Source organism: Oryzias latipes, chromosome 1 (genome assembly GCF_053564925.1).
Source record: "Oryzias latipes strain Hd-rR chromosome 1, Olatipes_Hd-rR_3.1".
Taxonomy (NCBI): Eukaryota; Metazoa; Chordata; class Actinopteri; order Beloniformes; family Adrianichthyidae; genus Oryzias; species Oryzias latipes.
Window position 1 is genome coordinate 41,093,225 of NC_136237.1, and position 27,681 is coordinate 41,120,905.

At 46.4% G+C, this 27,681-nt stretch overlaps 2 protein-coding genes across 10 annotated transcripts; one reads left to right on the plus strand and one right to left on the minus strand.

Moving 5' to 3' along the window:
* The first annotated feature begins 1,033 nt into the window (after positions 1–1,033).
* c1h19orf67 (chromosome 1 C19orf67 homolog) lies at positions 1,034–4,178 on the plus strand. 8 transcript variants are annotated; one of them, XM_078948096.1, is made up of 8 exons: positions 1,034–1,192; positions 1,412–1,539; positions 1,636–1,813; positions 1,893–2,037; positions 2,770–2,974; positions 3,288–3,555; positions 3,632–3,751; positions 3,828–4,178. In XM_078948096.1, exons 1-8 carry the CDS (start codon positions 1,035–1,037, stop codon positions 3,952–3,954), a joined length of 1,329 nt encoding a protein of 442 aa, XP_078804222.1. In that variant the 5' UTR covers position 1,034; the 3' UTR covers positions 3,955–4,178. The 8 variants fall into 8 exon arrangements, with proteins under 8 accessions (XP_078804222.1, XP_078804231.1, XP_078804241.1 ...); XM_078948105.1 differs by having other exon boundaries at positions 2,770–2,934; positions 3,361–3,555; XM_078948115.1 differs by having other exon boundaries at positions 2,834–2,974; positions 3,361–3,555.
* Positions 4,148–27,408, minus strand: prr36a (proline rich 36a). 2 transcript variants are annotated; one of them, XM_023954089.2, is made up of 7 exons: positions 27,017–27,352; positions 26,292–26,405; positions 17,379–18,017; positions 17,197–17,290; positions 10,151–10,311; positions 7,828–10,047; positions 4,148–6,576 (listed from the first exon to the last, which is right to left on the minus strand). In XM_023954089.2, the coding sequence occupies exons 3-7, from the start codon at positions 17,923–17,925 to the stop codon at positions 5,585–5,587; spliced, it is 4,014 nt and encodes a 1,337-aa protein (XP_023809857.1). In that variant the 5' UTR covers positions 17,926–18,017; positions 26,292–26,405; positions 27,017–27,352; the 3' UTR covers positions 4,148–5,584. The 2 variants fall into 2 exon arrangements, with proteins under 2 accessions (XP_023809857.1, XP_023809855.1); XM_023954087.2 differs by lacking the exon at positions 26,292–26,405 and having other exon boundaries at positions 27,017–27,408.
* Positions 27,409–27,681: the final 273 nt, after the last annotated feature.

Here is a 27,681-nt window from a genome sequence, read left to right on the forward strand (position 1 = left end):
TACACAATTTTTCTGAATTTCTTGGCTGAAAACTAAACTTTGCTGAAAAGTAGGAACATTTGTAATTAGTAGATCTTTCTTTGTTGTTTCAATGGCCATGACAATAAATATGCAGGTTTTTTATTTTAAGTTTCCATGTTTGTCGGACAGGAAGCACAGCTAAATATGTTGCCTTTAAAAATTCAGAAATCTTCTCTGCCAACATTGTCATTAACAGTCGTGACACTTGTTTAAAGGAAATAAAAATCAAATAAAGTTGATTTTTGTCAATTATAAATCATAAGTTTACCCAAAACAATTTAAAAATAAGATATTAAAATGCATATTGGTTCTCTTAGACATGTTGGTCCAGAACAAAGTTTCTATTGGTAGTTCATAATCACGTGATCTGCGCATGTGAGCGGGAAAAGATGCGCATTTCACTTCCGTGTGGAAAATAAAAGCCTGGGGGAAAAAAAAAGAATATTTCAATCATTTTTTATGAAATTAGGAAAACAAAAATAAGAAATTACTTGTTTGTTCTTTTAAGTTTTGACTGCCGTGAAATTGTTTGAACCTCTACAAGAAGCTAAGCCCTTTGAGGAATTTGACTCCGGTGATGTTTAGCTGCTTTTACTCATTTTAAACCATTGAAATAAAATAAAAGCATGCAAAAAATGTAAGTGTTTGTATTTTCAATCAGGATAGACCACCTTTATTGTGATGTGATTTTACAGGAAAGAAATATTGCAAAAGTGAAGGAAAGTGCTAATGCTACTGGTTAAAAACAGGCTTCATATATATAAAAAGTCAAATATATATACTTTTCTTTTTGTAATATCATAAAAATATCTAGTAAAGTGTTACAACAACCCCAATGATGCTCCGTTTCCGTCAATGGGGTTGCCTTTTATGGAATTTTGTTTTCTATAATTTACTACAACATTATTAACTGTTAGTTAAAGCATTTTTTTTAAACTGCGCTTAAAATCAAAGTAGTTAATATCTTCAACTTTTTTAAGCCTCCAGATATGTTTCTTTGATGTAACTTTGTAATGAAAGAGTCCTCATCAATCCCAATTTTTTGGGGTTTTTATTTTGAAAAACCAGCTGCCATCCTCCAGGGGGCGCTCCAACTGTTACTGACGTCACGTTTGTCTGAACGTTCAAAGAGGGAAGAGAAAAAGGTGTTTTTGGGGGCACATCAAGACAGGTAGCTAATATACGATTTACAATACATGTAGTTATGTGAATATAATAATAAAAATTAAGTATATTAACAAAAACGTTTTTAACAGCAGAAACTGTGACGGTTAGCTAGCCGCTAGCATAGCATAGCCGTTAAAAGCTGAGGCTCGGTCCGTCCTCGGCGAAGAAGCTTAGACAATAACGATTGAAGATTGTAATACTTTTTTGTATTATTATTTTTCAGAGTTCTGACTATTGTAGAAAACATGACAGAAACTAAAGTTGAGGTCGAATCTCCTGCGGACCCGAGAACCTTCTGTAACCCGCCGCAGGACAACAGGCAGAAATTAGACCCCATGGGGACTCGCCGAGGTCAGGTCACAAACCCGTCACAACCGTCTCCACCATAAAGGTTAAGTTTGGTTACTAGTTAAAAAAAATGTGATTTCGTTTTAAATTGTGTTTTAGAGCTGGAAGAGTCGCTGCTTCTGCTGGCCGACGTTGCTCTGGCGCCACCTTGTGGCAGAGATGCGTCCTGCAGCTGCTTAGAGGTCAGGCAGGCAGGGTTGGGCCTCCAGTGCAGCCAGCAGCAGCTGCAGGGCTTCCTGAAGAAGGTGGAGCACCTGCGTGACTGCCTCGTGAGCAGGTAGGCCTCTGGACAGGTGAGAGGAAGTACGACCTCACAGTACGACCTCTTACCTCATTTCCTTCACGCGTGACCGCAGAAACAGTCACCTGGAGAAACAAGCGCTCGCCGCCGCCGTCACAACCCTCCTCTACACGTGTCAGCCTTTCTTCAGGCGCCTGGAATCAACGGCTCGGAGCCCCACCTCCAAACCGTCTCACCTGAGTGCCGAGGTTTGTTCAAAGGTGATGAAAACATTCAGATGCAGGAAAAAAAATGATTCTATGGCTGGTATTTTTGATTTTTATCAATCCAAACTTTATTTATGAAGCACTTTTCATACAACGGAACCGAAAAATAATTTAATAAAACACACAGAATGCCCTCAACCTCCTGACGCCGCCCGCACCCAACATAATGAAACATAAATTATCAAAAAAAAACAAGAAAAATCTTAAAATATAAATAATAATAAATAGAAACCGGAGTGGAAACTTGGCTTGAGGCTGATCTGAAGAAGAATTTATGGAACTAACCTAATATTTAAAATGGATTAAGAAGTATTTATGCATTTTTTCATCTGTTAGAAGGCTTTTTATTTAACATATCTTTGTTTGATCAATAAGGCTTTAAGAGGTTCATTAACAGTTAAACCAGAAAGATTGAGTAAAACTGCAAACGTTAATTATCATAACCCTCTAAAGACATTTTAATTCAGCAGTTATGGATCTTTAAACGCCCACTCTGATCATCTTTGGATCTATTTTAAAGTCTTCCCAGCAGCCATTTAATTATGAATGTGCTGTTTTTTGCCACAATAAAAAAAAACGTTGTTTTCTTGGTCACAGTGTCTGCAGAGCGGCAGGAGGGGGCGGGACTGTTGCAAGCCCGCCCCCTCTTCCCCTCCCTGAGTCTCCAAAAGCTAGGAGTCACCACAGCTGTGGAGCTCGGTGTTTTTTTAATCTGCTGTTGGACAGACTGGCCTCTTGAGCGACGGCGCCGGTGTTCGATTCCTGACGTCTGCGCTCTGTGCGTCTGCAGCTGCTGGACTTCTCTCAGCAGCTCTGCGAGCGTCTGGAGCAGCTGCTGCTGACCTACGCCAGATACGGGATTCTGTCCGTGGACGAGGCCGAGCCCAACAGGTGCCCCGCCAAGCGTTACACGCCGCTTTGGAGCCTGAAGGTACGGTGGCCCCGGCAGGACAAATCACTGAACGCAAAAACAGATTAAAGATCGCAATGAGAACAAAAGCAAAACAACCGAAATGAAAACATAATACAGTAAAAAAAAAAAAAACACGATGTCAACGATGTCCCATTCCTGGTTTATTTAAATTTTATTTCCGTTTCATTTTGATTTCTGGGCTTTACTTTTGTTTTTCAGAATTTTTTTAAACATTTTGGTTTTTGTTTTGATTCCTAAAAGGTAAAATTGTTTTTTTAAAATTTGTTTTGCTTTTTAAATAGTCGATTTGTTGATGTGATTTGAACCTCAGGGCCACCGTACGAAGAGGTTCTCAGCATTCTGAGTCGCTCGTGTGACCGTTCTCCTGCCCCCCACCCCCACAGCGTGTCACACTTCTGCATCGGTCGCTGTCGGCTCGGACGCCTCAAGATGACCATTTTCCGTTACTGCAAGCCCACGCCGTACCTGTCCCGGGGCGACACCGGGCTGTACAAACGCATGCGCTGGAACGTGGAGCGTCTCCCGGCGGATGCGGACGGAGACGAGGAGGAGGGGGAGAGCGACCGGCACACGGACTAGTGAGTGGACGTGGAAGCATCCTTCACGGTGATCTCTCTCTACCGGGACGTCCCGTCATGACGGTCTACTTTTCAGCTTCTTCCTCTGCTGCGAAGACCTTCCCAACCAGAGCGACCAGGGCGCGCTGAGGGTGTGGTCCATCGGCCAGTGGGTGCAGCTGGATCCCGACCCCCAAACGGACGACCTCTACGACTGGTGAGCGTGAGAGAAAAAGAGCGGCGTCTCCCTGAAAGGCTCCAGATCAAAGCTTTGGGTCCTCTTTGACGTTCAGGATCTTGTGCGACGTTCCTGGAGGCGACTTCCAGAAGCTTCTGTGTTTGGGCTGCACGGAACCGTCCAGCTGCAGCGCCACGGACGTCCTGCTGCAGCTGCTGCTGCAGCAGCGCCGCTCAGAGTAAACCAGCAGACTGAGCGCGTGCAGAAGAGGAGGAAGCCGGACTGATGTCGGCTCGGCGTTCGTGGGTTTTACCGTTTTCAGATTTGCTGATTAACTTTGCATGTTTTAAAAAAGATAAGTGTTGTTTTTTACGAGTTTTATATTTGTCTTAAATACAAAAAGTTGTTCAGAGTTTGTTAAAAACAGAAGTCGTGTTATTAAAAAAGGTATTTTATTAACTCAAAACATTGCATTGAATGAATTTCAGTCACATTTTGTGTCCAAACATTTTAGAAGAAGCTGCCAGAGACCTGCAGGCCAATAAATAATTCATTCACACTGAAATGACGAGGATCTGCAGAAACAAAGTCCACTTCACATGCCAGCTTCCGGCTCAGGTCTTCACATAAGGAAAACATCGGATTACAAATTATACTCCACAATAAAAGTCTCTATATAAACTCTGAAACGGCAACTACGCCTCTACAAATCTGGAATCCAAAAGTGAAGTGGAGCGTCCCTTCATTACAGTGATCCAGTTTCAAACAAAGCAGTTTCAGGAGGAACATTTGGGAAAAGTGAAGAAGAAAGTTGTGAAGGTGGAGACAAAAGGTGGAGGAACCTTCCGGGGTAACACAGGTAAAGGACGGACAGACAGGTGAAGGAGGGACAGACAGGTGAAGGACGGACAGACAGGTGAAGGAGGGACAGACAGGTGAAGGACGGACAGACAGGTGAAGGAGGGACAGACAGGTGAAGGAGGGACAGACAGGTCAAGGAGGGACAGACAGGTGAAGGACGGACAGACAGGTGAAGGACGGACAGACAGGTGAAGGAGGGACAGACAGGTAAAGGAGGGACAGACAGGTAAAGGACGGACAGTACTTTCAACCACATTCATTCATCACAGTTTTAGGGACACGCCCCTCCTTCCCCGAGGACGCTCCCCGTCAGTAGTGGCGTCCATGTGGGACGTCAGTGCAGCAGGTCACTTCAGTCTCAGTGCTTTCTGTGATGATGATGAGGGCCGCACCTTCCTCATCGTGCCACCAACGAGCTGCGGTTTCTGTAAAGCGCTCCGTCTGAAAACCTGAGGAAGACGTAAAGCTTCGTTTCTAAACTAAACCCGAAATAAGAAAAACCAAAAATAAAGAGTTCAGGTGGAAAACGAGACTGAAATGACATTTTTAACTTCAACCAGACGCAAACGGAAATGTTTCATCTCAACTTCTGACTTCAGCCTAAAAAAAAAAAGAAATCCTTCTGAAATCGAAATAAAACTTTGAAATATTAAGACTCTTGCGTCTGTACAGAAGTCTGTTCTCTGGTCGTTTTCTCCATCCTAAGGCAGGAAAAACCATGTTCACCGTCAGTAGCAATGCATCATGGGATAGTTTGAGAAAGGTGCAGCTTCCATGAGATGCAGAAGAGGAGGAGCTTCTGAACTTCATTCAAGTTTTCAGCCACTTTAGATCAAAAACTATTTTTCATTTTTTTAATAAAGTCCGTCTCAAGTATTTAAAAAAACTTTGCTTATCAAATAGTTTCGTTACCATAGCGACAGAAATATCACCAATGGCAGGTTTTGTGTGTGGTTGCGGCTGCAGCAGCGTGACGCAAACAGCTCGGCCCCTCCTCCCGGGGGCGGGGCCTCAGTGATGCGTCTCCAGCTCCACCACCGTCCACTCCCCCTGCGCCGAGCTGCCCGTGGCGTCGGGGGAGAAGCTGCTGACGGAGGTGACCGTGGCAGAGGGAGGGGTGAGGGGGGGCAGCAGGGAGGGCCACAGGCTGCTCTCCAGGGGGCTCAGGGTGCCTCCCGCTCCCCCCGGCAGAAGGAGCAGCGAGGAGCAGCCGTCTCCGTTCAGCAGGAGCGTCTGGTTGATCAGCTGCTGGACTATGTCCACCTTCTGCCCCCAGTCCAGGTCCAGGGCGGACGGGTGTTCTGGGGACTCGGGGGGGCAAAGGGAGGACATTTCTTCCTCCCGGGAGGGGTTGCTGGACGACAGGGTGCAGTGTGGAGGAGAAGGAGAGCCGGCAGACGGAGAGGAGCAGCGTTTGTCCTCGTCTGGTCTCGTTCTGTCACCGATCGGTGATTCTGGATGCTCCTCGTTGTCCAGTTCTTCGTCCTCCTCTTCCTCGCTGCTCTCCAGAGCTTCATAGATGGTGCAGAGTCCAGAAGGAGACAGCAGCACCGCCTGACCTTTGCTGGCCTCCTGCAGCTCCTGCTGCCACTGCAGGATCTGCTGCCGCTGCTGCAGCTCCTGCTGCTGCTGCTGCAGCTGAAGCTCCAGCTCCCTCCTCTGCTTCGTCTCCTCCTCCGCCGCCGCCCTCTTGTTCCTCTTGATCTCCTCTTCAGCCTCCTCCTTCTTCCTCCTCTCCTCCTCCTCCACCCTCCTCTTCCTCTCCTGCTCGGCCTCCTCCAGCGGCCGGCTCTGCTGCTCCCTGCGGTGCTGCAGCTCCAGCAGCTGCCGCTGATGCTGCTCCAGCCTGCGGAGCTGCGGGCTGGCCCCCCGCCCGCCGGGGCTCCGGGGCGGGAGGTCGGCACACGTCAGTTTGGGCGGGACGCCGGCGGCGCCGGGCAGCTTGACCACGTCGTAGTAGGTTCTGGAGAGCGGCGCGTGATCCCGCCACTGTGGGTGCAAAGCTGCAGAGAGGAAGAAGGTCACACAGACGCCAAAGGGGCGGGGCATACGTTCAGGTAGAACAGCAAAATGAAAGCCACCATAACCGAAAAAGCCCGTTTCAGAGGTGTTTGGGGGGGGGACCCCCAGAAACTGGGGTAAATGAGACTGTTGAGGAAAATAAGTGAGCCCAGGTGAGTGACCGAGGGGGGGGGGGACTTTGTGCAGAGAGCAAAAGTGCAAAAACCGGAGCCGACACCTCCAAAACAAATTTAGAAATGAGACTTTTTGGTGCAAAAGAAGCAGCCAAACTTCCTGTATATGCAACCAGCTGCAGCAAACACAGCAAGCTTGTACCTGAGGGGGAGGGGGAGGGGGGCGCAGCGCCGTTAGTCCACCTGTGATCCATGCAAAAGCGCTCCATGCAGCAGGAACCCAAGCTAAGCACCATGTGAACCCAGCAGGCACACCCAGACCCACAACCAGCCGGGTCTTCCCGGACCCGAAGGCACCTGCCCTTCCGGATGAAGTGCAGCTCGCCGTCTGTGCAGCGGTGACATGCAGACAGAAGCTCAACCACGCAGGTGCAGAGGAAAAAAATAAATAAATAAAAAGCAGAGAACCTCCGTTATCTAGACGCCATGGGAGCAGATCCTCTGGCTGCTCCGGTGGATCCGCCGAGTTCACGTCTCTGAAGTTCAGCTTCCAGTCAGACTTGGAGGAGCATAAAGAAACTTGCAATAACAACCCCCCCCCCCCCCCCCCCCCCAATTGAGAACCCCCTCATGACTCGCCTGTAATAAGTGAAGACTTGATGGTAAAAATCTAATCTTTATTTGACGTTTAAATACACAAACACAGCAGAACACGGTGAGACCATCCAACTCCGGCGCCACTTTACTGTTGAGGAGCTCCTGACAGGTTCATGTCAGGTCAGGAGAGCGTCAGTGTTCTGCATCTTCATCCAACTGAGCAGCCGCAGCCGAGCAGCCGCAGCCGAGCAGCCGCAGCCGAGCAGCCGCAGCCGAGCAGCCGCAGCCGAGCAGCCGCAGCCGAGCAGCCGATTGCACATACAGGAAATAAAGCCTTTTTTGTGGGATTTCAGCCGGGCGGTTTTGCTTTTTAGGTTTTATTTTGCTCTCTGTTTTTCTGATTAACTGGGTTCAAATCCACCCCCACCCCCCCCAGACTGACAACAACAACCGATGAAGAGGAGAAGCTGGAGGAGGGCCAAAGGGGGAACGGGGTTTTACCGGGTGACAGCTATACGTTACCTGCTAAAGAGTCCTCAGTCTTTTCACAGATAGAGTAATACAGAGGCTGCACGTTCTCCGCCGGGTTCTCCAAGCTGGATGGGGGATGCGGGCCTCCCCCCGAGACCTCCGCTGCATCTCCGTCCTGCTTCCTGCACTCCATGTACTGCTGCTCGGTCGGGGGCTCCTTCGCCTCCTCGGAGAGCTCCTCCAGCGAGAAGATGCCGGGGCTCCTCACGCAGCTCTCCCCGGTCGACTGGGCGTTGGAGTTTGAAGGCGTGGTCGCGGAGTCGAACCCGTACGACGCCAACGAGGCAGCGGAGGGCGAGGTGGTGTCTTCAGCGGCGGCGGGGGCGACGGCCCCCTCTTCCTCGACCCCCTCTTCCACCGTGGACAGGCAGCGCTGGGCCAGAGGCTGGCCGTCAAACTTCATCTTCATCACGGCTGAAGCGACCAGCGAGTCCTCCAGCTGAGCTTCGCCCTCCGTGTCGCTCGCTTCATCCTCTGTCGTCGTGGATGAGGAGGGGGCGGAGGTGGGCGCCGTAGCAGGGCCCCCCAGGACTTCGTCAGCAGGAAGAGTCTCTGGTTCAGGCTCCTCCTCTTCCTCCTCCGTCTCCTTTTCTCCCTCCTCTACATCAGCGCCCCGGTCTGCATTGGCCTGCCCACCTGGAGGGCGGAGCTTTCCGTCACGGCTGATGTCATCCTCAGGTGTGCCGGACTCGCTGTTCAGGTTGCCTGACTGGGACTTTTCTGGCGCTTCGGCAGAAGGACGCTGGGGAGAGTTCTGTTTTTCAGGAACAAACGAAGCGGCGTCTGGCCACGCCTGGATTGCGGTTGGGGGCGGAGCCACACAGTCCCCCAGCAGGGGTTCTGCGGCAGGTTGAACAGCCTGCTTGGTCTGGAAAGGTTCTGCCCACGGATCAGCGAAGGGGTTTGGCTGGTCCCACTGAGCAGCCGGGGCGGAGGGCAGCAGAGGCGGCGGAGGCGGAGCCTCTCTGTTCAGGTTATCCAGCCGTTCATCTTCAGCAAAGTCATCTTCGTCTGCATTTCCGTAGCTCTCCAGCCCGCTCTCCGTCACCCCCTCACTCGCCATCTCCACGTCTTCGTCGTCCTCCTCCTCCTCGTCCATGTCGTTGTCGTGCCGCGGCCTCCGCGGTTCGTCCGTCTTCTCGGAGCCCACGTCCATGTCGCACACGCGGTCGCTGTCGTCCTCGTCTTCATCGAAGTCGATGACCGGAATGTCAGGGACCTTCTCAAAGTCAGGTGACCCCGCCGAGGCGCCTTCCATGTCCATGGCGCCTTTGAGGCTGCCGTCGCCCAGGTCGTCCGTGCTCTCCGTTCCCTCCAAGACGCCCGGCGCGCTCAGCTCGGACGCCCCCTGCTGGCTGCCGCTCACGTCCTCAGAGTCCAGCTCTGACAGCAGGGCGCCGCCAGCTCTCCAGGCCGACGCCCCCACCGGTCCGGCCGAGTCCGGCCGGGACTCCTCTGTGGGCTGCGTGGTTCCGCTCATTTCAGACACGGAGACCAGCTGACTTCCCTCCTTCTCCTCCTCCTCCTCCTCTTCATTTAGATTGGCAGCAGGAGGGGCCTGGGTAATGGCGCCCGGCGTTGGGTGGGGGCAGGAAGACATGGGTGGGGCTTTGTCAGGCGGGGTTGCCGTGGCTGCAGACGCACTCTGCTCTGGTGTCGGTGAGGCAGGAGTGGCTGACTGGAGGGTGGGGGCCTCCTCTGATGAAGAGGCAGTCTGGGGGGGTTCCTGCGCTGAGGGCGCCTCTGCAGCGGCGCCTGCAGGTGGATCTTCAGCCGCGCTCGCTGAGGCGCTCGGAGCCTCAGGTGCTGCAGCAGCAGCAGCAGCCGCCGCCGCCCCTGGAACGCGGCTCCTCTTTGTGGAGCTGAACGGCGCCACCGTCTGAACGGGCCTGGCTCCGCCTTTGGTCTTGGGGGTGCTGCTTTTTGCAGGTTTGTTGGCTGGAGATGCAGGTGGGGTTTGAGAGGGGAGGGGCTTCTTCACTGCAGGGAGGCGCCCAGCAGCGGCGGGTTTCTTTGCGGCGTTAAGCTTTGCAGGTGGAGGCGGTTTGGATTTGTTGTCCACCGCTTTGGTGGCGGCGGCGGTCTCTTTGGGGACTGCGCTGGCCTTGGATGCGGCTGCAGGTTTAGAAGCTTCCTGCTTCCTGGCAGCAGGAGACGCCGTCGCTCCCGCAGGTTTCTTGACCGCAGGGGCAGCAGGCGGCCGACCGACATCTGGCGAATGAGAAATGTGTTCAAAAATATTCATAATAACTCTGGAAAACATTTATAAACAAACCACATCGGACAGAATCATCCAGACAAAGGTCTGCCTCACCTTTCTTAGCAGCAGCGGCTTTAGGAGGCTGTGCTGCTGCGGTCCTGCCAGTAGGTGGTGCTGCAGCACTTTTAGAAACAGCTGTTTTGACAGCAGCAGCAGCTTTTGTTGTGGTTGCAGTCAGCTTGGATGTTCGAGATGCAGACACGCCTGCTGCAGTCCTGGAAGAATCCAAACGGAGCAGAAGATGAAGGTGAGTTTCATGACTGTGAGCGCAAATCTAACCAATTCAAATTTACAATTTTATTTCCAAAAAGGGATAAAAATACAGAACCCTCTGGTAAAATTAAGAAAAATTCAATCTTGAGGTTTCCGGCGCCATCCTGACCCATCCTCCACCGGCCCACACCTTTGGATAACAATCTCTGCTACTGGACTTTGACTGTTGGCAAGAAAGAGCCATCGAGTCTGAACCATGGACTGTAATGAGAACTGGACTGAGTTCTCCTGGTGTTCCAAACAGGAAGTATCTGCTGGCTCCAAGGAGCCAACATCCCATAGACTTCTACAGAGTAGTGACTGTTAGTCCTATTGGTAAACATCTTGATAATCCCCTTTTTTTCTAATTTTTTTAATATTTCAAGTTATAAAATTGACCAATCAGATGCCTCAATAAAAGTAGGCGGACCCTTCTGGCCCCCACGTCCATTGTTCAAAACTTGACGGATTTGATGTAGCCCGCCTTCAAGCAGTAGGGGTGTGGCCTTCCAGAAAGCTCCTTCCTGGTTGGCCAAAGCAGTTGCCACAGAAACATTGACTCAGTTCAACTCGGACCAAACAACTTTTACAGATGTCTGGTTTCAACATGGCGGCGTTTGCACTGCGAAAAAAAAAAAAGCGACCGAGTCGACTTAATTTGGTTGGATTCAATCCGGTTCAGTTCTCGTGAATTAGTTTCCAGTTTTAGTCCTCAGAGACCATTTCCCATAAGAAAGACCGAACTGACTCAGCTAATGGTGCGATTTCCAGTTTCCTGAGGGTTCGGTGCAGACGCGGAAGCGGGTGCGTTTTGGGTCACATCTGACCTCCACCGTCTGGAGGCCGTGGCAGGTTTGGTCCCGGCCGAAAATTCATGGCAGATCCAAGAATTTCATCTGTGCAGCGGCGAAGTCCCCCAACTAAAAAACCATCAAAGCTGCACTCTGGAAAGAAGCCAACGTCCGTCTCAAACCAACGCCGCGACTCCTTAACCTGCTAGAACATTCTGCTTCTGGGCCTCCGCCTGCCGATGGAGAACGGGTGAGGACGGCCTCTTTGATGTTTTTCAGTGGGGTAGCATGCCAGCACATGGATGCCGCTCCCACATTAAAGGAACCCGTCACAATGGCCATTTGTTTCTGCCACCACTGTCCGGACAGGAAACTGGAGCGACGAGGCTTAGAGCGGCCTGAGAACGCGTGGAACCCTTCAATATCTGGGTCAGAGGATGACCTCAGCTTACAAGATGGATTCGTTTCATGATGGTATTAAAAAAAAAAAAAAAAAAAAAGATAGAAATGCGTGTATAGGAAGCCAGCAAGCAAAGCATGAACCGGGAGCGTAGAAGCAGCAACAATAGATATTAGGTTAATGATCCACTCCATTCACTTTTATGATGACTCATAATTCATAGAAAGGTTTGATCCACTGAAGGCCCAAACACGCCTGTGGGTGGAGGCTGGTCGCTCCATCTGCACGCATTTCCTGTCTGAGGGATGAAATCAATAGAATCCACAGTTTAATGGAGGATGAGAGGCATTACAGCCATCCGAAGTCCGGAGTTTGCTCACTAAATCCCACAAACGCCAACCGGAGAGCAGGGAGCTCCGTGCTTTGTCACATGTTTGTTGCACCCATGCCTTTTCCACGCCCACACGCCATAAATACGGCCCTTTTAGGTCTGACGAGAGCCATTACAGCAGATTAACACTGCCTGAAGTTCCTCTGTCGTCATTTTCTTTTCTAGAGAAAGTTAACTAAAATGGACTTTCCCCTTTGCATTCAAAATGCTCGTGCAGGTCGTCAGTTCACTGTGACAAAGTAAAAGCCTGAAGCGGTTTGGCGGAGGTCAGAGGAGGAGGAGGGCGGGAAAACGTTAACCAGAATCGGCTGCAGCTCGTCATAAAACCCATCAACTGTCACCAAATGAAAGGATTTGTTATGACGTTTTTAAAAAGGGTAGGTTGCATCAGAACTCAGGCGTTTTGTTGAATGAATTCCTAACTTAAGTAACGACGTTTATGGCCAATACAGAATCAGAGGATGTTGGAACACATCGTTGGCTTATGCAACATGGTCTAGATAGGCCCAACATGATGGTGCTCATCCGCTAAAAGAGACAAGACGAAAGGAGTGCTGGGAAAAGTGAAAACCAACAGGATTTCACAAACTTCTGTGTGACGGAGAGGAAAACCGGTCTGTGGATGCAGCTATACATTAGTCCCAATAGGTGGATACCCGGATGAAAATTGCAATAAATGGTTACCTTAAATGCGCTAAAACAATCTTATGGCAGCAATGAAATTGAAATTGTGTTTTTGGTTGTTTCGCTATTTGTTTATATACCGCAAATTATATCGTTATCGTAATATTAATCACTCACATCGCTAGTTTTCCTCACATCGTGCAGCCCTAGAAGTTAGATGCTGTAGTTTGTGTGGACATCCTACGGGGACTTGCACATCACGTGCACACCTCGTGCATGCAGAACTCACAGCTTACCACTGACTAGATTGCGGCATAATTACACAGCATGACAGCAATACCCAAGCGTCACAAGTGCTGCAACTTCTATTAGCCTCAAAAATACATCACAGTACACCTGCCACACATGACAATGGTACGTTCCCTTTTTATGACCTCCATTGAGGCGGCGGTATGGAACTGCAAGACGCAGCTGCGCTCCTCTACGACCATCCACAGACCTGGCCAACCCAAAACCCACAGCCCCATCCAGGTCAACCCCCCCCCACCCACATGGTTGCATGTGAATAACAAGGCCTTAGATTCAGGGTTCACTGCCAAACAAACCTCTGAATCATCTTTTATTTTTAGTTTTTTGGGACAAGATGTTGCAGCCAACAGCCCACCTCCCAAAAACCCCAACAAGGAGCTAAATGCTAGGATGCTACGAAATGCATCAATGCACTGCTGTCATCTCAGACCAGCATGAGCCCATCAGCCACACACTTCTCTGGCTGTAGCTGCTAGATAAATGGGTTATGAGCCTGGATATGAGGGTGATGAAGATCTTGGCCATACGCCCAGCACTGGATATGTACCGGGGGGGGGGGTTCCTCTATCAAAGGGAGGATGGAAACTGGAAGTGCAATTGCTGAGAGGACGCTGAAGCTGGATTTGAATATGTTGGTTTTTACTTTGGAGCCAAGGACTCTTTTGGGGGGTGTTAATCTCAGACCCCCGTATTTGGCTGATTAAGAGAGGCCTACCATGAAATGCTCAAAGTTAGGAACTCAGTAATTTTCCATTTAAATGAATGCACGTGTTAGTAAAGGTTGCCTTTTTTTTAAATTTGCAATGTAAACTGAAAAACCAGCTTAAAGATCTTTAAACAAACGTTATAAGAGATTCTTAAAGGCCTTTTAATTATGATGCCATTTTTAATAAAATAAAATAAAAATGTCGATTTTTATGATAAATTTCAGCATCCGAGTTGTGGCAAGCAGTAAGCCTGCCTTCATTTCCCATCATCTCTTTGTATACACCCTCTCCCGCTGGCTCGCAGACACAAGCTAACGTTACCGGTGAAACAAAAATGGGGATCGATGTCAGATCTATAGTTTATATCCAGATTCCATCCGTCATTTGTCTACAGGTGGACGCATCGGAATGGAGCAGAGCTGGGAGCTTGTGATTTGTCGAATAGCTTCTACGTCACTGCTAAAAGCTTTTTTGTTCCCGATTCACAAAATTTGAATAAAGAAATTAAAAAAAAACCTCAGAAATGCAAAAGATTAAATTTTTTTAAATGTCCATTGTGAGAAAAATGCTATAAGAACATGTTAAAAACCCCCATTTTCATTCGAGTGGGTCTTTAAACATTTAATATAAACCCATTTCTTGTTTGAGGAAACTTTTGGATCCTTCTCCAGATTTCCCGTCGACCCCAATAAAAAACAATTTGGGTTTAATTTGCCCGACAGCTGCAGGTGTTTGGATGAATACTCCTCGGAGGCGCTGAACCGACACTCACTTAACACCGAAGGTTCAGGAAAGATCCAATTCCCTGCCTCAGCATCCTCCCAGCAGTTTTCATAGATGAGACTCTCTAAAAGCATTTGCTTGAATCGGGTTCATTTCTGCAGCAAAAGAGCTTGAGTTAAGCCGGGGGCGTCAAACTCATTTTCACCGAGGGCCACATCAGCATAGTGGCCCTCAACATGTGAGTTAAGCCTTATTTTTTTAATGGTGCACCCTTGTGATCTAGTGTTGCATGTGTTGCTATGGAAGGCTTGCTCTCCCAGTCATTACTAATGCAGGACAGAGAAGCTGAGAAGATTTTGGCATCAGTGCCAGCTGAATAAAACAGAACTAGAACTGTGGCATCAACTCCTCCAGCAAATGATTTGAGGTCTGCTAATGCCAATATTCCATCTACAGCAGTTTGAATGACTATAGGGTTAGTGTGATTTAAAGACCGGTATAAAAGCATTTAGATTATAGTGAAAAACGATACAAAGCTCAGATATACCAGTTGTGTGTGTGCTGCACACACAGTATGACTATCATAGGAAAACATTTGCTTTTAGTCTAACGACGCACTGATGAGCTGCTCCCAGGAAAATGACGCAGCACACGGTCCCTTTATTTAATAATCGGGTTCTGAGAGGAAAGCCAAGTTGGTGCATAATCTCATCAAGTCTCATTACAGAGAATTACATCCCGTGGAAAGATGTCTGGTTTATTACGGATGACCCGTCTGAATTCTAAACATGACCATCACAACATTACTTTCTGGTTGGTCCTAACGCCTCATGCTAGGTTCACACCAGGCGTTCAACAATCTGCTATCTGCGGTTTCATGAACCTACATTCGGCTGGTGATGTTCACACGGGAGATTCCTTTTGTTTTTTTATCATTTCCTAGCACTTGTCCACTGCCTACAGTGGGATGAGGCTTGATGTGAAATGTCAAAGTGGTTCAAATCTTGCTACAGGCTTTTTCTTTCTCAGCTCTGTTCCGATAAATGCAAGACTTTGTGTCATAAATCCAGCCGGGCAGAAAAGGCGCAATTATCAATTTCTCCTTCATGATCTTGATAAAACGGTTGCCACTTATGTGTTTTAAAAAGAATTCTACTCGCACGTCATTATCAGATATGAGTCCCTCATTGTTGAAAGTACAGATTTGACATGTTTTAGCAGCAGTGAAGTTCAACCGGTTGAACTTTCAGCGTGCGATCAATGAACGGCCTTTCTGTACGTAGAGCCCAAGACCGCAAGCATTCAAAAGCCTGAAATTCAGGTTGCTGCACAATTACATACTTTTCATTGACAGTGGCCGCTTGAACGTGAATCGTCGCAGCCACTGTGCAAGTACCAGTGATGTGCAGTCCGAGGAGGCAGGTGAGGCACAGCCTCCTTTTAATTAAAATTGTAAAAAAATATTTGGCAGGCATGTCTTTTCTATTATTACTTTTTGGGGGGGGGGGGGTTTCAGAATTTCTTTGGTTAAAAAAAAAAGGAGCGAATTTACAAATTTCGTGTCCAAATACACGAGAAAACGGCAGGTGAGGCCCCGCCTGTTTCTTCCTTCCCTTTTCACACACTTACTGGAATTGCAGCTGATGCATGAGCGTTACAGTATCATTCCCATCACTACTTTATCTTTAATTACTCCATTCTTTTTGTATTTCTCACCAACTGTCTGATTACATTTGTGCCAGTTTGTGACTCATTTTGTCGTTTGTGTGGCACGCAGTACGCCTGTCTCAAGGCAGGGGGCGCTGGTGATCAAAGAGAATTTGACATTGCCGCTAAACATTAACAGAATTAGTGGGAGCAAGTCAAGTGCAGCCATCCATTTATTCTTTATTGTTTAGCATGATTTTATAAATGGAGGATTACGTGTCTAAAGTCAGGAACTTGTGGAGCTGAGTCTCTGGCAGTGATCTCCATGGAGACGGAGAGGCTTTTAAACTGAAGAAAGAAAAGAAAGACGTCTACAAACAGGTTATCCATGCGTTTCTGCAGGAGCGACGCACAGACTTCATTTATAAGTAAAATAAGTCAATAATAGCCTTTGGTGAATTTATGCCAATGATATGATGAATAAGCTACTCTGCAGGGTTCATTTGCCTGTAAATCTGAATAATGAGGTCATCTGTGTGCCTCACCTGCCGTAAAGCTCACCACACGTCACTAGTAGGTACCCATCCTTAGAATATTTCAGGACACGCTTACTACACACGTGACAAATGGTACCTTCCATTTTCATTACATACTTTGATGGGAGCCTCAAAGTAAGACACACCTGCTCCTCTCTACAACCCTCCACAGGCCCGGAAGACCCAAAAACCCAAAGCACCGGTACGGGTCAGCCACCTCTACAGGTGCAAGGGACTGAGGCTTAACTTTTATGTAAAATGTACGGATATTTGGGTACATCTTCTTAATTAAAAATATCCAAATAGATCAGAAACAAACAAATTCTTACAGCAGCAGAACATTTCTAAGATAAGAACTATGCAGTTTAATGCAGCTTTTTCAAATCTATTTTAGACAATCCAAGCCAACAGCTCTCTTTCCAGTTCCTGCTAAAGGCTCCGTTTAATACAAAGCATTTTTCTTCAGTGTCAGTTGCTCCATTAAACCCGTCTTCCGCAGCATGACATTACATGGGAGAACATCCAACTCCGTAATCAGATTACTCTCAAATGTGTAATGGAGATAACACGTAGGCCTCAGAGCAGATGAGGAGGAATGGGTCACATGGAAAACTATCAGCACCTCAACCCAAGTCGCTTCCATCAAGTTATTCATGACTGACGCCGTCATCTTATTGAGAATTGCTGTCAGGCCTGACAAAAACAGAAAACTTTCCGTACCTCGTGGCTTTTGAAGCTGCAGCGCCAACAGGTTTGGTGGTTGCTAAAGGTCCAGGTTTTGGAGCAGTGGAAGTCAAAGTCCTACCAGCAGCAGCTGCAAAAAAAACAAAAACAGCAACGCAAGAGTGTGAGGAAGAAATGACAGATTTCAAACCTTTACCGTGACCTTTTCCTCAACCCACCTGCAGTTTTGGGTTTAGCCCCATTAGCAGAGTTGGCTGCTGTTTTTTTCCCCATGGTGCCATTAACGTTTGCAGGTTTGGCACCGTTTGGTACCGTTGGAGCAGACGGCCGAGCCGCTCCCGCGGGCGCTCGCGTTGGGTTCTTACCGGTGGAGGAAACTGCCGCCACGCCTGCATGTTTTTTAGGCACAACTCCAGCGGTTGTTTTTGATGCCGTCGTCGTCGTCGTTGCAGTCTTTTTGGCTAAAGGGGAGGCAGGTTTGACTTCTCTGACTGGACGGTGCGAGTTAGTTCCTGGTCTAGACCCAGAAAGCCCTGTAGAGGCTGCAGGCGGTGGCCTATTTCCGGATTTTTTCGTTTTTGCTTTGGGGTCGACGGTCCCTGGCTTGCCGTTGGTCTTCGGAGCCTCGTGTGGTGCACTGTTCGCCGCCGCCCCGAGGTGAGATGGAACTTCCTCAACGACGTTTTCCTGCATCGAAGATGGCTCTGACGCTGCGGCGACTTCCGCGGGCTCTGCAGTTTCCACGGCAACCCCATCCGGCTTCATCCCTTCAGGTAAAGATGATAAAGCCTGCTGCTGTGCGCAGGGTCTGCCACGTACCGTTGAGTTGGGTCGCTGTTTCTTTACTCTTCAGTGTTCTGGAGAAGAAAGAAAAAAGTTTATTCAACTCAATGGATCCAAGAGGATTTTAGAAAACTAAAGATCATGTACATTCAAAATAAAGTAGACAAGATGTTTGCCGAGTTGGACAGAATAGACGTTTGGCCTCAGATAACCAAGAGTGTAAATGCGCGGCGACAGGTGAGCGTACCGACAATAACAGATTCCAGCTGGGTGAGCAGAAGTTATGTTGAAAACCATGTTTTGTGGGTCTCAAACGGATTACAAAAAAGGGTGCGTCAACTGTAACGATCAAAGCATGGCGTCCGTGAAAGAGCAGACAAGATCACCAAGAAATGGGGAGTGTAAAAATGACCCACGAGTGTGTAATGTTCTTGATTTGCAACAGGAATTGGAAATGTCCAGTTGTGGAATAAAAGTAGCACCAAAAGTCCAGTTTGCCGTTTGTGTTCCTGTGGAGCAGGCGGAAATCTGAGGATAATCGACTACAAAGACAAAGTGCAAACACAACTGGTCATACAAAACTGATGCAACACTACAGGGAAAGTAACCCAAGAAAGACAGGAAAATGACAACAGCAAAACAAGTTGAACTCAAGTTCCTTTGCACAAAAGTTTTACATTATTAAAGACCCACTCTAATGAAAAGTATTTTGACACATTTTTGGCATTTTTCTGATGGACAAAGAAAATTAAGCTCAAAGTTTCATGTCTTAGTATTTATGTTGTCAAAATGTTGTGAATCGGGAGAAACGAAAGAAATTTTATTTGAAGGAGATCTCGTTTGTGGTGTAGAAAATATACGGGGCGGGCCACAGGTTCCCTGCTGTGCCCTGCAATCCCACCCCGTTGCTCTGCACCAACAGTCCCGCCCGCAACTCAGGTGCATTTCTAATGAACTCCTGCCGCTCTGCAGAAACTATGTCCTGAAAAAACGAGACAGGTTTTTCATCATACTGAATAGACCAGTGTTTTTCAACCAGTGTGCCGCGGCACACTAGTGTGGTCAAGATGGTCAAGTGTGCCGTGGTCAAGATGGTCAAGTGTGCCGTGGGAAATTACCCTCATTAACTTCACTAACATTTCCCATCTCCAGGATTTCAGCTCTTTGTTCATCCTAACAGGCCCTGATAAAACACTGAGTAATTAGGAATATAAAAGATCTTAAAATTACTTTCTTTGTGTTTATTTAATTCTATTAAAGACATTTTGATAATTATGACGGTACTGCGATTTACCTGCAGTCCCCGCCCCTTTAACTGTCTCCGCCAATCATTCTTGAAGGCTTAATCACATGTCATCAGTCTGACCAATCAGAAGTGCCTAAAGTTTTCACTTCCTTGTTCTTAATTCTGCTGATAAAGTCGCTCAGTTCTAACAGAAATACCAGCTAAAGCTCGTCTTTAGCGGTGTAGCTTTCCACAGAATTCGGTATCAGACCGTGGAACAAGTGAACAAAACAATGAAGCTCAGAGACGAGAGTCTTTCTGCCCTTTTTCTGCCGTTTTCACACTACATCTCCCATGATGCATTGGCTTAAAGGGACAGCGCATACTGAGTCGACCTTGTGAAAAGTCTTGAAACCACAACAAACAAACAGTTTCTAAATTTTCTAATTTAACTTTTATTTCATCTCTTAGAAAAAAACAGCCGCAACTCCCTGCTTTTTCTGCCACAATTATCACAAAAATGCACGTGAGATTGCGGCCGGGGGGGGGGGGGGGGGGGGGGTGTCGATCAATACAGACCATGAATTTCTGCTTTTCTTTTTTTTGGATGCTGGTGTGCCGCGGGATTTTTGTCAAGGTTAAAGTGTGCCGTGGCTCAATAAAGGTTGAAAAACACTGGAATAGACTACTGAATGCTTTCAAAATGAATCAAGAGATGATCGAAATGGAACTTTTTAAATCAGTTACTGCTTTTTCTGCACACGTGCATTTCTCATTTCATTAATTGTGAGAATTATAAATGGCAAATAATAAACAAGGCGGAACACCAACCTCTCGATTATTAAACATTTTACTTTGTTTTGATAAATACTTTTCATCCTGTGACTTCCCAAAATAGAAAAAATTGAGTCCAGCTTTGCTTATTTAGGAAACTGATGATTACATAACTGACTTTAAGGGGACTTGGAAAATAGATTAGCGTTCAACCACACACTATAATTTTACGACTAAACTCTGCGTTTACAGCTTGAATGTTGTCCTATATACATTATTTGGTTTAAGTGAAACGTCTTTGCCTCCAGTGTCGGCTACAGGAAAGCTCCAGCTCTTACATTTCTTGGTTTTGCTGGTGCAGATCCTAATGCCAGAGGCTTAGCAGGCAGAAGCAGAAATCACGTTGTTCATGTGATAAATCCCGTTTGGGTAACTAAAGCATCCTTCATGACCAGCTGACGACATGATGCAACAGAAGGAAGACAAATGACTGTCCAGGAGGGTCTAAAGACAAAAATGGGTCATTTATCCTGACAAAATGATCCTGTAGGCAGCAACAAAAAAAAAAAAAAAAATGCTCGACACCTAGATAGTGGGACAAATCCCTGAAGAGAGACATTTAAAAATGATGCACAAGTGCTTTAAGCATCACTGAACTGAAGATAGAAGGAGCTAAATGCAGAAAAAAAAAGACCAATAACTGATGAAAAACAACATCCGTACACTTGGGAAGCAGCTTGTGTTCAGCTTAAACTCACTAAAATATTAACAGGGCGGGGGTGTTTCGTCTGTACAGAAAGTGGTCGGGGTCCATGTTCTGCTTTTTCTATATTTATTGTCTGATTAAATCTTGAAAGCAGCTGTACTTCCTCTGTACGTCCACACACAGGGTGTTGTGTTTGACGGAATGAGCCAGTCTGAATATTGTTTTTTTAAACACACCAAGAAGGATTTGTCTGTGTGAAACACTTGCATTTGTTTTGTTTTTTTTAAATGCTGGGACGTGTAAATGAAGCATGAAAACGCCAAAAAGTTTTTATATGCTGAATTAAAAACGACTTGAATTCATTCAGAGAAACTAAAGCAGTTCATTTGGGAGTTTGGGGCCATTTTAAGATACATTTACTTATATAAGCATGACAAACGCACACAATTGGTAGTATTCAAAACACAACTGTTACTGCAAAAATAAAACCTGCAACAATTGTGTTTGTATTGCATTTAGTAATCATTTTCCATCACTGTGTGGTCAGTTTTTTTTATCGTTCTGTTCTAAAAAACAAAGCAATTCTTTGCCTCTAAAAAGCAAAATTAAGCCACAAATAAACAATTGTTTTTTAAACTCTCAGAACTGAGTTTTCATCGTCTGGGTGTTTGGGAAACACCTGAACGAACATCCTTCCAGACGCGTGTTTACGTTTTCTTTTTACAGACTGGCGTGTTCGACCAGAGTTTACATAAGAAACCGTTAAATCAGAGGATTAAACCAGGAGTCGCGTGAAAGCTGCATCTGCTGCAAGATGACAAATGGAAGAAAGTGAACGCCTGACAGTGTCAAGTACCGAGCCGACCGTCCCACATTCCACACAACTTCCTCAAAACTGCCCGAGGCCACACGGCGACATCTGGCTCTTTGTGTGAGTGTGTGTCCGTGCACAAGTGTCTGATAGATTTATAATACTTAAAAAAGACAAATTTTACCGTTGACATCACGAGGGTAAGAAAAAAAAAACACCTTTCCTAAAAGAGTGCGTCACAGTGACACTAACCAAAGCATGCAGGCAAAAATAAAAAACATTTATTGGCGTTCCACTTCCGGCATTCTTTCAATTCCACAGACGATCCATCTGTGCATTCCTGCAACAACCATACCTTTTAGACATTTTGCTCTGAACCAACTGCAACGTTTACGGTGACAGTTTTATTGCCTTTTCCATGTTGTGTGTCCAAAACAACAGCATTCACACAACGGGAAAAGAGACCAAAGCCTAACAGTGAATTTACGGCATACGTGCAGCACGAACATGAGAGAGGACTAACAGGAAGCGGGTGGTCAATTCACAGTGAATTGGACACCAAAATAAGAGGTGTAATCGTGTTAGACAGTTGGGGTTTTGCATTTAACCTTTCACTTAAACAACACAGAAATTGTGCGCTCTAATACTATCAACGTCCGAGTATGAGATGCCAGAGAGGAATCTGAAGGCAAACTGGTTTTGGTTCAAGCTAGTTAGTAGAAATGAGTCCAAGAAAAGAAGCTTTGTGCGCCGCAAATCCCTGCTTCTCTGTCCAACCATAGAAGGCATCGCTTCAGAAGAATTACGGAGTGAGTGTTCAGCTCAAACACAAAAGGAGGAGAAACACAATATGCTGTTGGACTGAATAAAGAAGGACGTCAATCTAAAAAATAAAAGGTTAGGAGGGACTGAGCCCAAATAAGGCCCACAGTTTAAACTCAACTCCTGAGATCGGGTTACAAAATAACGGCCACAATTCAACAACCCGCTTTTCACCCAAATCCAACATGAATGTCAGAAAAGGCAAGAGCTAGCCAACATTACGGGATGTTAAGGGTGCAATATCATATTACCAACAGTGATGATTGAATCTGCACTGTAGTGAAAGGAGTTGATATCACTCAGTTTTAGACTTCTTCCTGACTTATCAATTAGAAGGAACAAAAAATTGTGGTGAAGATATTATGCCACACAAGCCTTAAATGAGGCGTTATCAGTTCCTGCAGAGCGGAATCTGACCTGCTGGAGTAAAGAACCAGACAAAGGTGTACATTTCTAGAAGTCCAAAGAACAAAGGGAACAAGGACAGTGTCGTCGCCTCAACTCCTGTACAAAAAGAACTACAATAACCCCGAGTCACAGTCTGATGGTTTGGTTTGAGCAGAGCGACCTTACGGCTCTGATATGCAGTCGGTCATCTTCGCACTACCCAATAATGGCTCTTATTTTATTTGCTACTTTTATTTTAATTGAGGTTCGGTTCATAACAAATTGGGGGCTTGTCCGGGACATCTTTGTTTTGGTTCATTTCTACAGATAAATACAAATTTCACTCAACATTTCGGCTTTCCAACATTCAAAACCTTTCCATGTGAGAATTGTCTCAGTATTTGTTAGGAAAATATAATACTGAATAATAGTTTCCCACCGAATAAAAGGAAAGTTGTGAGGAACAAACCATATGGCGGCAGTAAACGTCACAGGGTAGTAAAACTATGCAACTCAAAGCTAAACTAGAGAGAAGGCACACGCACATTAGAGCAACACTAAGCTGGCTGTAAATCAATTTAATAATCGATTAAAACCGAAAATTACATAATTATCAATACGTTTCTGTTACAAGAGTTGTTTGAGGTTCACTCGCAATTGGCCGAAAGCAAAACGTCCAGGGTGGCATCACTGCTAGGAATGTGGAAAACAACTGTATCTCAGGATCTGATCTGGTTTCAGTGATCAAAACCGACACCCAAACCGTTCCAGTAAAACCTGCATTTACCTCGATTGTTCACCCGGCAACCCAAAACAACTTTAAAATGTGTTCGAACCGTGTGCAACGGCAAAAACATTCGAGAACAGGAATGTCTAGAGGAAGCAGCTGGACTGACATCCCAGAAGCTTCTATTTATGCAGCAGTTTCTAAGTATCTAATGATATGTAAAACTTTTAGGATATTTTTGATAATTACTAAAAATACAAAGCCAAAATCATTTTTTACACAGCGCTACAGCAAGGAAATTATCTAATTGTTTTTTTTAAGTGCATTATGCTTCAGTGATTTGGCCTGATTGTTGGTGTCAGCAAGCTGTGAATGTTATTGGGGGGGGCAGAGAGCTTAACTAATCAAATCTACCAAACAATGCCATGTGCTAAGTGAATCTAAGCCCTTCAATAAAACCCATTCTAAGCAGCTGGCTGAATGAAACTGCAAGTTAAATAGACTAAACCTGTTTGCCTCGAAGGGAGCGGCTGTCAAACCAGCAGAGACCCCACGGCGGACAGTGGGCTCAAGGGCTGCTGGGAAATGGGTTACAATCTGCTCAGAGCCCAGCAGGGTTTTGCAGAGCAGATTCTGCTGCCACTCCAACGTATTTTGTCTGACAAATCAAAAAATAAAGACACCTAAATGGGGTTGAACGGGTGGTTCAGTTTATGGCACCAGTGGAGGTAAGACAGAGGGGCCGGGCTATTGTCTGCACCCCCACCCAGGCACGCTGCTTAGAGGAGTGGGGGGCGGGAGATGAGTGGATTAACTGGTATAACAAATAAAAAGATGGAAGGAGGGGCAGCTGGCCATCAAAAAGACTTGCGGTAAAAGAGATGAGTTTCACTGAAATGCGGGCGATGCATCAAAACAGAAATGTGTTCCCATCGGTTGTAAAATATTTAAGAGGACAGGTCTCTAAATGTGGTCCTGCAGAAGCACTGGCATTTAAAGACAGGCTAATGCGTACTAGCTAGCCAGCAACAAACAGACGTATAGTCGATGTAATGCCCAGGAGCTTCAGTAGTGTTTGGACACTTTGTGTCAAGTGGACAGCGATGGGTCTGGATGTCTCACGGACAGCCACCAGTACACACCTCCAAACTATAAAATCCATTAAAATCCACATGAAAAAACAACTTATTTCCCTTTTGATTCATGTCCAGACTATAAAGAAGCGCTGAATTCCTCTTGTAATAATCACAGTGGTCTGAGGCAGACGAAGAAGCCAGAAACGCTGCGCCAGCATCCCGCTCACGTCATCCTGCCAGCCTTGAAACCGCACTGGTGAGGGCTGCAGACGCTGCAGGACTTCTGTGAAGAACCCGCGCTTTAACGTAAAGGGTGAGCAAAGAACCGCCGCTTAACCGGACCCGACTGGATAAACAAATCTGGACAAAACTACGTTTGTTTTTTTTTAAAGGAGTGGGACAATAAACCGATGCTTGGAACAGGGTGCGGTCCGTAGACTTCAGAGAAAATGCAAATATTTTCCTGGAGCATCGAGTTCTTGTGATTCGTTAGTTAATCCTCCGGTTTTAGTCATAAATGTCTTACTTTTTGCAAATCTTTTGACCCATTTTCAAAGCATTCCCAGTGATCTTTTATTTAGAATTATGTTTTTTTAACCAGAAATGAACAAATCTGTTGTTTGGTCATTTGCAGAGCTGCTGCAGTAGTTTGTTAGAAATTAACCTCTTGAGTTGTGGGCAGACTAATCGTTGGTTGCTGAGAGCTGTCTGTTTACATGCTGTCCTGCAAGCTTAAAGCACATCACACCCACAACAGTGGTGCAACAAATACGGCGCGCAATATTGGAGCTGTCCAGCTCGAGGAAAACAAAGACGTTCATGGATCTAGTCGTCTACATGATCTTCATAATTTTAATCTAGAAAAATACTCATGATCTTAATTCTCTGTATAAATGTCTATCACCAGAAAATGTCCCAAATTTGCCGTTTTCATCTACATTAAGTTACGCTGATGCCATCTAGTTTACATTTTAATCCTACTTTACAGTAAATCATCAATAAAGTCCAAAATTAACCCAAAAAAACTGCTTTTAAAATTCTACAATGTTAACAGGAGCCATATGCATGACAGAAAACGTATCAAGTAGATTTATTTAAAAAAAAACATTTGTAGCTCAAGACTTGCAGTCAGAGCATTTAACCTCTTATTTCAGAGAAAACCATATATACGAGGAAAACTCTGACACACCTACACACAGAGAACAAACCCATCAGACCAGATTGTGGCGCAAAATTAGACTTTAGACTGTGAGATAAAGGCTCCAAGCACCATGGCTGTACAGATAAATACAGCATTGTTGTTTACACACCAGGTAGAGGCATACATTCTGCAGATTATTGCACAAAACACGCCACTCTCCTTTTTTTTTATCCAATACCGTACTTCTCAGAGTGCACATTAAAACAATCAAACTACTTAGGAAGAGGAAAGGGAAGCAGATGTGGAAACGGACTGCCATTTCTAAAATAAAATTGTGTTGTTTTTAGAAAATGGGTGTGGCAGATTTGTGGTAGGAGTCAGCACCAAACGGCCATAAAAATTACCCCACAAGATGTTAGACTTTGCTCAGAAATACAAACGGTTGCCTTCAGCAGGAGCCCAAATAGACAAACCTCTACTTTACTTGAGGAATTGTTTTGTCTGGATTGTCCGTGTGAAACAGGATACAGCTTTGGAGGCCTTGGAGCGCCGCCAGACGCCAAGCATGAACTAAGAGGGCACAAGATGTGTTCTGGTGTCGTTCACACTTTGTTTCACACCCAGTTGATGAGCAGAGTTTAGAAAGGACGGCGTGTCGCCCGCTTCCTATGGCAAATACCCCTGATGATGGCAGAGGGGGCTCCTGCTCCGGAACCACACCCAGGCAGGTCCAAAACACAAGAAGGCTTATGTCAGACGGAGCCAGGAGAGCAAAGGAGCAGCATCTCTCCATCTGGGAGAAATGCAGAAGGTGCAGAAGCACTTCATGAGGAGGAATGCTACCAAAGACAGATGGCTGGCAGAAACATGCAGCTCTGGATGTAAAGTCATGATTACATGGAGGATGCCATGCTCCCAAAACTAGACTAAAGTTGAGGGTTGGAACATTAAAACGGCCGTACAGTGAAGGTTGTGTAAGACAGTTTAAAATCTTCTGGGCTTTTATTTTATTTTAATTTTTAGGAGCTATTCATTTAAAATAAAATAAGAAACGCGCTGGATTTCCATCAGTCGGTCAAAAGGGGCCCAGTTCAGGCTCTCGGAACAATGGCGAACCCCTCCGGGGCGCGTGCTGCTGGGTAATAAGACCCGAAAGCGATGCCATGCGAAAGCCCTCGCGGCAGCGCCAGGCGCCTCGCGCGCGCGTCTAGACAAACAAATGCATCTGGGCGAGGGAAGAAACCACCGCCCCGCGCGCGGCTCTTTGCTAGCATCACACGTCCGCGGCTCTGACATATGAATGAAAAAGCCCGAAGCAGAGACTCCCCGAGCTTTCCAGAGGAGTAACACGATGTAACGAGGAGGTGACGAGGCGTGACAGAAACGACAAACATTGTCCCATACCTTAAACGTCGTCTCCGCTCTTCGGTACTCCGGGAGGGGGTGAACAGCTCCTCCGTTTTTCAGCCCGACAGCGAGCGTACGCGAACAAACTACTGACGGGGGGAAAAAAAAAGCCCAACTGCACTCAACTAACAATAGAGCCGCGCGCCCTGCCGCGAGCGTCCCTCCGCGTGTCTCTTCCCTCCACGTTTGAACGGCGACAAGCCGCTCCGCTTCTTGAAGGATGGAGCCGGGCGGGGTGGAGGGGCGGCGGGGCGTCCAGATGCAGAACCAAACCGAATCTGGCGTCCTCCATACAATGAAACCAAGATGCAGATTAAGCCGCGCGAGCCCCCAATCACAGCCGCGAGACGGGTGGTTATGCAAAGCAGGAGTGACGTCACGCACTGCCCAAGCTGGAGCTCCTCTGGAGTAAATGGGGGCTCTTACCCACAAAAAGGGGGGCTGCTTCCGGGATGCCTTTAAAAAATAAAATGCTCATAAAATATTTGTTTAATTATTATTTTATTATTTTTGTTTTAGTTATTTATTTTGTACATAAAAGCAATTGGAAATCACGTGGTTTCACTTCTGTTCAGTTGAAACTCAAAAAATGTTTTTTTTTTATATAAAATGATTTTCATTTTTAAATCAATTTTTCCATCTTTGAGGCATCCTGACGTCAA

What these genes read in the sequence shown, in the direction of transcription:
- c1h19orf67 (XM_078948096.1), top strand. Translation starts at nt 1,035, where the DNA reads ATGAAAGAGTCCTCATCAATCCCAATTTTTTGGGGTTTTTATTTTGAA. An exon ending in CGCCGCTTTGGAGCCTGAAG is followed by an intron (nt 2,975 to 3,287) that starts GTACGGTGGCCC and finishes TTTGAACCTCAG; the next exon opens with GGCCACCGTACGAAGAGGTT. An exon ending in ACGGACGACCTCTACGACTG is followed by an intron (nt 3,752 to 3,827) that starts GTGAGCGTGAGA and finishes TTTGACGTTCAG; the next exon opens with GATCTTGTGCGACGTTCCTG.
- prr36a (XM_023954087.2), bottom strand. Translation starts at nt 17,925, where the DNA reads ATGAAGCCGGATGGGGTTGCCGTGGAAACTGCAGAGCCCGCGGAAGTC. An exon ending in GGCTAAACCCAAAACTGCAG is followed by an intron (nt 17,291 to 17,378) that starts GTGGGTTGAGGA and finishes TTTTTTTTGCAG; the next exon opens with CTGCTGCTGGTAGGACTTTG. An exon ending in GACTGAGGACTCTTTAGCAG is followed by an intron (nt 6,577 to 7,827) that starts GTAACGTATAGC and finishes TCCTCTCTGCAG; the next exon opens with CTTTGCACCCACAGTGGCGG.